The 12,372-nt window shown below is 36.3% G+C and overlaps 1 protein-coding gene across 1 annotated transcript in view; it reads right to left on the reverse strand.

Annotated features, from left to right (window-relative positions):
- LOC135707071 (cytosol aminopeptidase-like) overlaps positions 1–2,895 on the reverse strand; it is a 37,299-nt gene extending 34,404 nt beyond the window's left edge. The window contains exons 1-2 of the mRNA XM_065228808.1: positions 2,778–2,895; positions 2,391–2,506 (exon numbers count right to left, since the gene is read on the reverse strand). Coding sequence (XP_065084880.1) covers positions 2,391–2,506; positions 2,778–2,861 — 200 coding nt within the window. The 5' untranslated portion in view covers positions 2,862–2,895. The remainder of the gene's footprint in view (positions 1–2,390; positions 2,507–2,777) is intronic.
- Positions 2,896–12,372: the final 9,477 nt, after the last annotated feature.

The following is a 12,372-nucleotide window of genomic DNA, read 5'->3' on the forward strand; positions in this document are numbered from 1 at the left end:
GCACTATTTTATTGCCTATTTCTTCCATATGGAACAGATATGGGATTATAGGCAGTATACGTCCAATATAAGAATTAGCTTTTCTTGAAAATTTAAGGTTTTTATTACAATCATGTTCTTTTCGCCTATTTGAAAGGAACTTATACAGATCAAAACTGCTCAGGGGAAAATGTGGTAGTTTTGCCATAGGAGAAATATAACAAAACCCCACTAAAACTCAACTAATTGCATATAGTTCACAATAATCTCTTACAGCGTTACGTACGTAATACTTGCTGACATTATTTTTTTTTTTTTTCATTGTGGTCTAAAACATTATTTTTTTTTCTAACGCTAAGTGTTAGTCTAGCTGATAATGAGCTAAGATTTCTGCATCAGAAAATAAGGTTTACCAATAGTTTCGAATAACTAATCAGAAATATTCCTTAAACAGCTACATAACTGGTGGTTTTTCTTCAAAAAATATTACTTTGTCGAATTGGGGTAGTATGAGCAGCTCTTACTTAAAAAAAAACATAATTTTTCCATTCATTGTTCCTTTTGAAAATATGAATTTATCTAATAAAATAGCAACTGCTTTGATAAAAAAAAATGTTTCATACGACTGGAACGAAATTGACCTTAGAAAGGCAGTAAAATTTATATTTCATCTTATTCTACAGAAAATTATTATTTCTTATTGATCTTTTCATTCTAAAACTTCATTCTTTATTACTTAAGGCCCTTCATAAATATTCTTGAGAAAAGCATATGTTTACCGGGGGTGTTCATTTTACCCCAGCGGTTGTATTACGGTAACAAAAAAAGAACATTTTTAATATTTTTTCGTAGAAGTCAATAATATACATTTCATATTATACAGTAATGACCCGATTTGTCAGCGCATCAATAATTTTCAGATAACCGTAATTCCGAACATTTCTGATTCATATTCAAGATGGATGATTAAGGTAAACTTTGGTACAATAAGACCACACATTTTTGTTGACGAATTTCCATGTGACATTCCTTATGGTTTTTATGTGACTACACAGAAGTACACATGAAATTTATGCTTAAAATGAATAGCATATGTGGTCACACATGTCTGTTATGCGTACACATATTAAGTATGTGTCCGGCACATAAATATCATTTTTTGGTCACATTGCAAAAATGCATGTGTGGGACGCATAAAAACAATATTTAAATTTTTCTTAGTGTGGAAATACGCAAGGGCTTCGTAGAATATTAGATTTTTAAAAAGGGGGCTGAAATCGGGTCATATTGTATTCATGATGTAAATATGTGCTCGGTTTGGCACGGAAAGGGCCCAACTAGTTTTGTTAACAAAAGTTGGTAGACCCTTTCCTAATGTTACACGACATTTCATAGAATACATGGTCGAATAATGATGGTGAGTCACACCGTATTCGACCAAAACGCGAATATAGTGCTTTCCCGTTGTTGGCAACATGGCCTCATCAGCTAGTTTTTTCCTCATATTTGTACTAGTGCTTTTTGGACAATTTTCCATGATATACCAAGTATTGAGGATCTACAAAGAATGGTCTAGTGAAATCACAAATTGAATAAAGCCTTAGATGGATGTTCTAGAAGGTATAGAAGACAAAAATCACGTGTTGTCAAAAACGGCACTGTGCACCCCAACTCCAAATTCCCTTGTCGTAATTTACAGTTACTGTGTACAGAAATTGTTCCCCGAACCGTCTATTTTTGCAGAAAATTTGGAGTTACAGAATCTGTATTGAAATTTATTTAGCGTTAACCTGTAGTTCATATACGTGTTTGTAAGGTGTAAGGTCAAGGAAGAAGAATCTGCTCAGGAATGGACCTACATTGTGAAAGCTTGGAATTAGAATGACTTGCGTTAGGTATAATCACTAAAATGTCTCACGAACAAAAATTAAGAAAATCCCTGTTTTGAATGTAAAGAAGATTATCAACCATTATATATTTTTCCATATTAAAAATCTTTATACTGATATTAAGAAAGATAGTTAACAGTGTCCCATATAAATAATTCTATAGTTGACCCACTGTGGCCGGTATCTTGACACTACGTCTTCTTGTCGATGGCAGACGATAAGAGGTGATAAATTGCCACCCACCAGCGAGAAAAAGGCGCCTATAGACTCAAAAGCCATCGATGCTTCTGACTCGTTCCGGCACTAAATTACGTAATATAAACATGTCAATGCAATCATAATATTTATGAGAACGATTATACCATTTCTATTAACAAGATTAATAAGACTCGTATTTCTTATTCGGGACGAATCATTGATTGGACTAAAATGTCATGGATAAAGGTTAAATCAATACCGAAGCAACGCGACACAAAAAAGAAATGCAACATCTACGCATTGTTATCAAATTTAGGTACTCACATTTTGATCTGCTCCAGAAGTTTACCAGCTGTTGATTCGTTGTACTTTTGGGCAAATTTGGTGAATTTTACATTGTCCTGACCGTCGGTGCAGTAAACGCCAAGCACAAGACCTCGCTGCGGATTTCGGAAAGTCGTCGTCGGCGAAGATTGATTAAACGATGATTGGTTGGTGTTGCAGGTCAATCAGGCAGGCGAGGATCGAGGAATAATAACAGTAAGAAAACCACAACCAAAAGGCGATGACGGCGGCAAGCCACGAAATGTTGCACAAGCCAAAAATGATGGTGTCGGGAAAGAGAAAATATTAATCGCGATTATTTACCGTTTTCAGCAAAGTTCAATCAGTTTTCAGTTATTTCCTAATGGGCAACACTTGCGCACGTACTTTGTCGGACATTGAAGAGAAGAACCTTTGCGATAGCACGGAATTATTGTATCTAACCAGCAGATAAGAACGAACGAATGCCATTATACTACCATGGTATGACAGCCGAGGAAAAATGAAGACAGTGAGCTTTTTGGATGAAGCGCATGGCAAGCCAACATCAGGTAAGTGGCAGTGCTGCCGAGTAGGAAAATAGTATTACCCTATATTATGATTATTACATGCAATTATATTTACCGCGGTACATCAATAGTTAAATAATAAGAGCAAGGTTGAGTCAAGTAGTGCAGTATTTAAATAATTAAAATTTCTCTTACTTAAGTTTGAGACTCTATGCGCTGGCATTCCGTAATAGTACTATTCAATTCAAGATTAAATTAAGTAATGTCTGCCGAATATCCACTTTCTTGGTCATGTTTAGCAACACTGGATGAATGATGTGTTCATCAGAAATGAACTCGGTTACCAAACTGAAGCGCAAATAAATTAGGTTTTGCACCGTCGGGGTTAACCTCAATCTGATGACAGTTCAGTGGTACTGTTTACGTGGACTTAGTCGTTTTTTTCTTGGGTAGATTTTCTCGATAATTTTTCAGACTGCAGTGAGATGTAAACCACACTTCTGCATTGTCCACGAGCAACATCCTTTCACCGCGCTGTTCATCGACAATTTTCAAGTTAAAATTCGGAAATTTTAGAATTTGTTTTTTCGAAAAAACGACTAAGTGCTTGTAAACAGTACCACTGAACTGTCAAAAAGGTTCAGCCGATTAACACTGAGTTCATTCGTGACGTCACGCTGCAGAACCTAATTTAAGAATTCCATACACGCTATTTCAAAACTCCCCAAATTTGGGTATAATCAACTCAGATCGTTCAAAACTGAACCAACCCAAAAATGGGTAAACATTCATTTACCCATATCTGGGTAAACGTACCTGCGACAGAAACTGGGTAACGGTTACCCAGATGTTGACATTTGATAACAGGGTAAATTTTACGCATTTTAATAGAAATTAGTTGATATGACCGCTGCAGTAGCTATATCAAACATAACCTCACCCAACTAGCACTTCCAGCCTGTTATTGATATAACTACGGAATACGATATTGAGATACCCAAAAAACGATACAAATGCTAACCATTTATTGAGATTTCATTTTAAATTATTTCTATAAATTAGGAACAACAATAAACATTTGGTATCAAGAAAAGCGACGTCATTCCTAGTTGAACACTCAGTCGGTTAACAACGTCCCGGTCTCAGTCGCGCGGCATCTAGTTTTTTTTCGGTGTTTTTTTCCGTCCGAGCGGCTTTTTCACCCCCCCCCCATTGGGTGCCCCAAGTGACCAGTGTGCAACAGAGGAAGTGGAATTCCATGGGCCGAGCCCCTTGGAGTTGCCATCCAGCTTTAATTCACCCCGGTAATCCATCCGGTCGTCAAGCCATTTTTTCATCATCGTATCATCATCGTGCTGACCCACCAACACCAACCATCACCACCAGCAGCAGCAAACGGACCATCTAGCTGCAACGGCTGATAGGTTGTTTACAACCGGCATAAGTATTAGACAATACATTTTGCAAGTCCATTGCCTCCCTATTGTAGTTTAATTTTGCCTCGTGGCGCGTGACTCTGTCTCTCACCCCTGGTAGGGGAGTATGGGTCATAGTGAGACAACTTTTTGCAAGTAGATATAAGTTTTTTTTTCTTTTTGATTTGTTTGTACGTCGGGCAAAAAATTTAATTACTAGTAATTAAAATTAATTAATTAGTGAAGGTTTTAATTTTTTTCCTTCTTAAGTGGTTGCGCACCGCTTTTGCGCAACACTTATGGCATCTTCCGATGCCTACGTTACGCGAACCAGATACTATGAACCGTGTTCGAAAGGACCATGGGTTGTCTTTTTTCGGCCCAAAAATAAACCTTTGAAAACTCTCGACATAACGAGAGATTTGCTGCGTAAGTATCCGGGAATCTTGGTACACAAAGAAAGATTCAACAAACTGCGTGTAGAAGCACCGACTTATGATGTGACAAATAAAATTGCTGAACACGAGCTTTTTAGTGTTGAGTATAACATCTACATCCCTTCTCGAGATGTGGAGATAGAAGGCGTGGTCTCCGACGCGAGTCTGACTGTCGAGGACTTGAAACATGCCTCGGGAACTTTTAAAAACTCGACATTCGCTACCACGCTAGTGAAGATACTGGATGTAAGGCAACTGCATTCAGCATCTTTGCTAGACGGTAAAAAAGTTTATAAACATTCAGACTCGTTCCGGGTGACTTTCGCAGGTTCAGTTCTCCCAAACTTTGTTAAAATTGATGGTGCTTTTTTCCGGTGTGACTGTTTGTACAGAGGGTATATAATTGTACCAACTGCAAAAGGCTGGGACACTCCGCCAGCCATTGCGGCAACAAAACTCGTTGTGGCAAATGTGGTGAAAACCACAAAGAGGATTCTTGCCACAAAGAATCAGTAAAATGCGCTTACTGTGGCGAGAATCCTCACCCCTTGCAGGAGTGCCCGATGTACAAACAGCTCTCCGATAAAGTGCAGCGTTCAATCTCTGGACGCTCCAAGCAGACATATGCTCAAATGTTGAAGGCTGCATCAGCCGTCCAAGATGCAAACCAATTTTCGGTTTTGTCAGTTGAAGAATCGGACTCTGACTCATCCGTTGAAGGTGATTCTACGGTGGTACACGCACCTTCAAAAATGGACGGTTCCTCAAAAAGAAAATGCCCCTCCCCGAAAGTGCGCCGTAAGAAAACTAAAGTCACCTCCAGACGATTGCCAAATTCCCAGGGTAATGGGGATGAAAAAACAAAACCGAAGGCTCCTGTTGATCCAATCCCTGGATGCAGCAAGAATTTTCCGCCATTGCCCAACAAAGATAAAAAAAAAAATAAAAAAGCTGCTCCTCAAACTTCTCAACAGAAATCCAAGTCCGAACGAGGTTTGCTAGCTTTTTCGGACATAGTGGAATTCATATTAAACATGTTCAACATACAAGACCCTCTAAGAAGCTTAGTTTCTGCCTTGCTTCCAACGTTAGAATCATATCTTAAGCAATTGACTGTTTCATGGCCCCTCCTTGCATCAATCATATCTTTCGATGGATAATTCGTCGAACGAGGTTGAAGATATGATCACGGTGCTACAGTGGAACTGCCGTTGTCTAGTGCCTAAACTAGACTCGTTCAAATTTTTACTTCACAATTCTGATTGTGATATATTTGCTCTCTGTGAAACATGGCTTTCTTCCGATAAAGAACTCAACTTCCACGATTTTAACATTATACGCCTGGATAGAGACGATTCTTATGGAGGAGTACTTTTAGGGATCAAAAAGTGCTAACCTTTCTACAAAATTTCCCTTCCTGCTCTATCCGGCGTCGAAATCGTTGCTTGCCAAAAAAAAGTGAAGAACAAAGATCTTTGCATAGCTTCAGTATACGTTCCACCAAGAACCTCCATTAGCCGTAGTCAACTCTGGAATCTAGTTTCGATTCTTCCATCCCCAGTATTAATTCTGGGTGATATGAACTCCCATGGTACTGGGTGGGGCGATCTATATGATGACAATAGAGCGGCTATTTTTTACGATTTATGTGACGATTTCAATTTGACTATTTTGAACACTGGTGAAGCGACATGTATAGCAAAACCTCCGGCTCGAGAAAGCCGACTCGACCTATCTTTGTGTTCAAGATCGCTATCATTGGATTGTCAGTGGAAGGTTATCAATGATCCCCATGGTAGCGATCATTTGCCAATCATCATTTCAATAAAGTGTGGCCCTCACTCTGCAAAACCATCTCGGGTTCCATTTGATCTTACAAGGAACATCGACTGGCAGAAATATGCAACGGCGGTGACAATCGGTGTCGAATCAATAGATGCGCTTCCACCATTGGAAGAATATCGATTCCTAGCCGATTTGATTTACAAAAGCTCACTGGAAGCACAAAAAAGAAAAGTTCCAAGTGCACACTTTAAAAGGAGACCAGCCACACCTGGTTGGGACGAAGAATGCACAAAATTGTATGTAGAAAAATCTGATGCTTTCAAAGCTTTTCGTAGACACAAAACCTCCACATACTTCGAGGAGTATTCAAAGCTTGAGACAAAGCTGAAACAATTAAGGGGGTATTCCCGATCTTTTTTTTCAAAAAATCAAATTTTTTTTTTTCACGTTTTTTTGTACTTTAGACTTTATATTTTCATCCCCCCAAGCCGTTTTCCGATCAGCGAATTCGGTGTCCAGGCATAGCTGACTAATGGTAAGAACCCCCAAATGGTTTAAACTAAAGTCAAAACTTTAAACGCGTTTTTCTCGAAACCACATTTTTTTATCGGGCGAAGATTTTTCTCAGAAACTATAAGAGATATTGACTTGAATCTTTGCGCATTTTGTTCCTTATTAAATTCTTTGGAGCTTCTCCCACTTTCAGCCAAAAATATTAACATTTAACATTGTTTGAAGCACCTTAAAGTTGCAAAAAAGCGGGCTAAAAATCGCCTGTTTTTTCATATGGCCGCCATTTTGTTAATTTGCAAGATTTTTTGCTGCCAACGGGAGAAGCTCCAGAGAATCTTATGCAGATTATTATTTCATCACGAAATCTGTTTCAGATGAAGCCGTTCCAGAGAAAAGTCTTCGCCCGTCCAGGCGTTTGCGGCGAACAGGGGTCTGTTTGTCGCCATTTTGTGACGTCAATAATGTCTTTTTTTATGTCGAAAAAAAATTATTTGTAAACTTTAATGTTCAATAAACACGAATCCCAAAGAGTTAGGCGCATTACTATTCATTTTCCTTGAAAAAAAATTAATTGAAAAACAGGCCGAAAAAAGGCAAAAGATTGGGAATACCCCCTTAATCAAAGAGCATTTCTAGCTCAAATCGTAAAAAAAAATGTCAATTTTGTCTCGACCCCTTCTGATTTGAATGAAACATTGCTCACGTGTTCGCTGCTACTAATGGTTGCATTTTTCATTTAAATATGATTTTTTCCTCCAGAGTAACTTTTGAAAAGGGCGTATAACAAAATGGATTATTTTTTTTCCAAAAAATCATAACTTGAAAACTATTGATCTGATCAAAACGGCATATGAGAAAAAGTTTTAGGTAATTAAATTATCTTTGCGGAAAAAATACACTGAAAGAAAAAACTTCGTAAATTAGTATTTAAAAAACGTAAAACGATGATTATCTCAAAATACCCCCCCTTCGATCTTTATAATTTTGTTTTTTCAAGAAAATTGATGGAATACCCTTAAATTTCGTGAAAAGTGTATGCTGGTAACTTTCTTAAAAAGAAAGCTATAATTTTTTAAATTTTTGTTGATTTTTACAAGTTGATGAAAATGCATATTTTTTTATAAAATAATAATTTATTTGAATTTTACGCATAATTTTCGATAACTTTGCATATAGAAACTTTTTTCCTAAGTCCAGCCGTTCTCAAGTTAATGCGAATTAAAAAAATATAATTATAACAATTTTCAACATATTAGGCCATTTTCAAATGTTCGTCGAGATGTCCAGCAACGAGATTTTATTTCATGATTGTATATTAAAAACCAAACAATTCATTCTCAGATATGGTAGCTGTCAGACTTACCCGTTTCTATCTAAAGGCAGCGGAAGAGAAGCACGTTGATGTGGTCAAATGAAAGATTTGTTGAGATAAGAAACAGTATATATTTATTATTTTATTTTACAACTCATATTATTTGAATACATTGAATAATTTGTTTGTATCGTTTGAATTAGAGAATATTTTTACTGCAATTTAGTTGTTTGAAACTGGAATATAGCAATGATATTTTCGAGTTCCAGGAATTGGTTTCACTTTCTTAAAAATTGGATCAAATTCCGTGTCAGCCTTTTTGTATTCTTCCGTAGAAACATAACAAAATGACATTTTTGTTTGAAGATCTTCTTTACGACTATTTGCCCAGTCGTACAGTTGTTTAGGGTTCGTTATAGGGTGCTCGTGTTGCTTTGCTAAACTTGCTCTGGTTGCCATTCTCTTAAGGGTACCGCCAATCGCATCACAAGGACCTTTGCCGTGTGAAGTTGCAAAAAAATGCCATTCCATTTTTACATTATGCTTATCTTTAAATCCACAAAGGCTAGCAAATTTTTTTATGTTTTTGTATTGTGATGCTGCTCTATCTAACATAAAAATACACTTTTGGACTGTTATTTGCGACTTTAAAAATTCTAATAATTTTGAGATAAACAACTGAACTGCTGTGTCATGCTTTGAAATTGATTTAGGTAGAGGTTTACAACACTTGAAATTGTTATCCATCGTAAAAAACTACTTGCTTTTTAACTTGAAACGCTAAGAGAGATGAACTGAATGGAACAGGTGAAGAACTTGACTTAAATGATCTTTATTTCTTGTATTGTGTGGTTTACATGTATACCTTATCAAGTGACACAGATGCGTCTTTTCAGCTTTAGTTCCTTTTCAATTAAAATTATTATTAATTACAGTTCCTAGTCCTATCAGGCCTGTTTTAAAGTATGACCACCTTGGTGGGATTGGTTTGTTTAAAATTTGAAAAAAGGAGACTACTTATAACTACTATTTACAACTACAACTAACCTACAACTACTATATACACCTAATCTACTATATACAAATTGCTTATCAAAGCATGTTCTTATAATACACTTTTTTTTGCAAATTTAGTCTTAATTCCGTTAATTCGGGAATCTATTTTGGCAATGCCTGCCTCTTCATGTAAATTTGTTATTCTAATGTCGAAAGGACGATCAAGAACCATCCTCAGCACTCTATTCTGAGTGATTTGGATTTTGTTCCTGTGAGTCTGTGCACATGATTCCCACAGGGGAGCTTCATAGAGGATCGCAGGTGCTATGATTTGTTTGTAGACAGCCAGTTTGTTCACCCTTGAGAGGCGGGATCTGCGGCAAATCAGCGGATACAGAACAGGTGAAGAACGTCCCAATATATATATATATATATATATATATATAGCAGAATAATTACAATGTTGACATTATACCTATCTTCATTAGGTACAATTGATTATAGCAAACTTTTTTAAGTGTGAGTGTAAGAAGCCTCCACGGGGTGCCTTTTTATGTAGTTGTGTATCGCGGGATGAGCTCTTAAGGCACAATACGGTATACGTCAGAGAAGTACCTAGAGAATTTATCTCAATTACAGGTTTAATAACATATTTGTTTACCTGTTTATGTTTTGAGCCTCTGTTATGACATACACAATTCTATCCAGGTATACAACTAATAGAGGACAGAAAAAAGGCACATGAGTGGGTTTGTTGATTATTTGGGTATATTTGAGAGTATTTACTTATAAACTTGTTTCTTTTCCGCTGCGTCTAAATAGAAACGGGTAAGTCTGACAGCTACCATATTTGAGAATGAATTGTTTGTTTTTTAATATACATTCATGGAAAAACATCTCGTTGCTGGACATCACGACTAACATTTGAAAATGGCCCAAAATGTAGAAAATTATTATAATTATTTTTTTAAATTGCATTAACTTGAGAACGGCTGGACTTAGGAAAAAAGTTCCTATATGCAAAGTTTTTGAAAATTATGCGTAGAATCCAAATAAATTACTATTTTACTAAAAATATGCAATTTCACCAACTTGTAAAAACCAACAAAAATTTCAAAAATTATAAAAAAAATTTAAAGAAAGTTACCAGCATACACTCTTCACCAAATATTAGTGCATTTTTTCAGTTTTCTTGAAAAAAAAAATTATAAAGATCGAAGGGGGGGTATTTTGAGATAATCATCGTTTTACGTTTTTTAAATACTAATTTACTAAGTTTTTCTTTCCGGCTCGAGAAAGCCGACTCGACCTATCTTTGTGTTCAAGATCGCTATCATTGGATTGTCAGTGGAAGGTTATCAATGATCCCCATGGTAGCGATCATTTGCCAATCATCATTTCAATAAAGTGTGGCCCTCACTCTGCAAAACCATCTCGGGTTCCATTTGATCTTACAAGGAACATCGACTGGCAGAAATATGCAACGGCGGTGACAATCGGTGTCGAATCAATAGATGCGCTTCCACCATTGGAAGAATATCGATTCCTAGCCGATTTGATTTACAAAAGCTCACTGGAAGCACAAAAAAGAAAAGTTCCAAGTGCACACTTTAAAAGGAGACCAGCCACACCTGGTTGGGACGAAGAATGCACAAAATTGTATGTAGAAAAATCTGATGCTTTCAAAGCTTTTCGTAGACACAAAACCTCCACATACTTCGAGGAGTATTCAAAGCTTGAGACAAAGCTGAAACAATTAAGGGGGTATTCCCGATCTTTTTTTTCAAAAAATCAAATTTTTTTTTTTCACGTTTTTTTGTACTTTAGACTTTATATTTTCATCCCCCCAAGCCGTTTTCCGATCAGCGAATTCGGTGTCCAGGCATAGCTGACTAATGGTAAGAACCCCCAAATGGTTTAAACTAAAGTCAAAACTTTAAACGCGTTTTTCTCGAAACCACATTTTTTTATCGGGCGAAGATTTTTCTCAGAAACTATAAGAGATATTGACTTGAATCTTTGCGCATTTTGTTCCTTATTAAATTCTTTGGAGCTTCTCCCACTTTCAGCCAAAAATATTAACATTTAACATTGTTTGAAGCACCTTAAAGTTGCAAAAAAGCGGGCTAAAAATCGCCTGTTTTTTCATATGGCCGCCATTTTGTTAATTTGCAAGATTTTTTGCTGCCAACGGGAGAAGCTCCAGAGAATCTTATGCAGATTATTATTTCATCACGAAATCTGTTTCAGATGAAGCCGTTCCAGAGAAAAGTCTTCGCCCGTCCAGGCGTTTGCGGCGAACAGGGGTCTGTTTGTCGCCATTTTGTGACGTCAATAATGTCTTTTTTTATGTCGAAAAAAAATTATTTGTAAACTTTAATGTTCAATAAACACGAATCCCAAAGAGTTAGGCGCATTACTATTCATTTTCCTTGAAAAAAAATTAATTGAAAAACAGGCCGAAAAAAGGCAAAAGATTGGGAATACCCCCTTAATCAAAGAGCATTTCTAGCTCAAATCGTTAAAAAAAATGTCAATTTTGTCTCGACCCCTTCTGATTTGAATGAAACATTGCTCACGTGTTCGCTGCTACTAATGGTTGCATTTTTCATTTAAATATGATTTTTTCCTCCAGAGTAACTTTTGAAAAGGGCGTATAACAAAATGGATTATTTTTTTTCCAAAAAATCATAACTTGAAAACTATTGATCTGATCAAAACGGCATATGAGAAAAAGTTTTAGGTAATTAAATTATCTTTGCGGAAAAAATACACTGAAAGAAAAAACTTCGTAAATTAGTATTTAAAAAACGTAAAACGATGATTATCTCAAAATACCCCCCCTTCGATCTTTATAATTTTGTTTTTTCAAGAAAATTGATGGAATACCCTTAAATTTCGTGAAAAGTGTATGCTGGTAACTTTCTTAAAAAGAAAGCTATAATTTTTTAAATTTTTGTTGATTTTTACAAGTTGATGAAAATGCATATTTTTTTATAAAATAATAATTTATTT

This window comes from Ochlerotatus camptorhynchus, unplaced genomic scaffold, assembly GCF_037179485.1.
Source record: "Ochlerotatus camptorhynchus isolate MF236.1 unplaced genomic scaffold, CSIRO-AGI_Acam_v1.1 ptg000303l, whole genome shotgun sequence".
NCBI lineage: Eukaryota > Metazoa > Arthropoda > Insecta > Diptera > Culicidae > Ochlerotatus > Ochlerotatus camptorhynchus.